Raw genomic sequence first — 1,325 nt, 5'->3', positions numbered from 1 at the left:
GAACCCTGAGGACAAAGCACCCTGGCATCACAAACTGGAGTGTAGAGTATAGGTTTGGAGCTGGGCAATAGCTTAACAACTGACACAGTCCATCCTTTTGGCTGCTCAGCGTCCAGATTATTTTATCCATATTTGAACTTTTGTAAAGAGCAATGACAATATAACACTGCTTGACTATGCTTCATACGCATGGTATTCTTCATCGGCCATAGTATCTATTTGTGGGCAATGTTAGTTATATGTCAGCTTTCAGTATTAGCCACCACCAGCTCTCAGTGTGTAGTCATAAAAGGAAGGAAGGTAGAGAAGAACAAATTAGCTCACATACAGGTACACACACACACACACACACACACACACCCCAATTGATCAGGACACCATACTTGATATTTATAACTTTCTTCTTCCACTCCCGTTCCCTATTACTTTGCCATCAACTACGACTTTATTTATTAGTGAGTGAGTCTGTGCTTGGGTCCTTTAAGAGGAATATATGGAACCAGCAGCCCTCTGTCTCACCTGGACACGTTCCCCAGTGATTGCCACAGCCAGAAGTTATGGGGACTTCCCTTCCTGGCACTGGAAACCTGGGCCAGGAAGCCCAGTCTGTGGCTAGGACTCCTCACTTCTCAGAAGAAGATCTCTACAGCCGAGATATCCCTCCCATTTCTTAACCGCCATTCACGAGTGTAGGACCTGCTTGTTCTGTGACTTCACCCCTCCTACAGTCTCCACGCAGCTTCCTCTGTATATCCTTACTTGTAGGACTTCTGTTCAGGTCTTCTTCAAGTAGTTCTCAATGATGGTTATTCTCTAGTTTAGTTGTAATTTTGGTGTGGTCTTGAAAGGAGGCGAGCACAGTATTTACCTATTCCACTTACTTCACTGGAAATCCTCCTTAGCTTTTGTTTGGCTAAGAATGTCTTAATTTCTTCTTCGCTTTGAAGGATAGTTTTGCCAAATATAGAATACTTAGTTGACAGCTTTTTTTCTTTCAGGGGTCAGCCCATTCCCTTCTGGTCTCCATGATTTCTGATAAGAAGTCTGCTGTTAACCTCACTGAGCCCATGTACATGATGAGTTGTTTCTCTCTCATGGTTTCAAGAGTCTTTCTTTGTCTTTGTCTTCTAACAATTTGATTCTATTTCTCTGTACGGATATGAACAGTTCTCAACAACTGTTTCTTTAAATTTTCCTACTGCACCGTTCTCTCCTCTCATTCTTGAATTTCCGAAAGTCTGTGTTGCTATGCTTGATGGTGTCTCACTGATCTCATAGGCTCCATTTATTCTTCATTCTTTTTTCTTTTTTCTCTTTAGACCTGA

General features: G+C 42.2%; 1 protein-coding gene across 1 annotated transcript in view; it reads left to right on the top strand.

The window, feature by feature from the left end:
• LOC102880198 (olfactory receptor 56) overlaps positions 1–1,325 on the top strand; it is a 3,700-nt gene extending 2,375 nt beyond the window's left edge. Inside the window, exon 2 of the mRNA XM_015597958.1 lies at positions 1,320–1,325. Coding sequence (XP_015453444.1) covers positions 1,320–1,325 — 6 coding nt within the window. The remainder of the gene's footprint in view (positions 1–1,319) is intronic.

The sequence above is a fragment of the Pteropus alecto genome, unplaced genomic scaffold, assembly GCF_000325575.1.
Source record: "Pteropus alecto unplaced genomic scaffold, ASM32557v1 scaffold78, whole genome shotgun sequence".
NCBI lineage: Eukaryota > Metazoa > Chordata > Mammalia > Chiroptera > Pteropodidae > Pteropus > Pteropus alecto.
The sequence above is the reverse complement of the archived record's forward strand: the minus strand, read 5'-3'. Positions and strand labels throughout refer to the sequence as shown.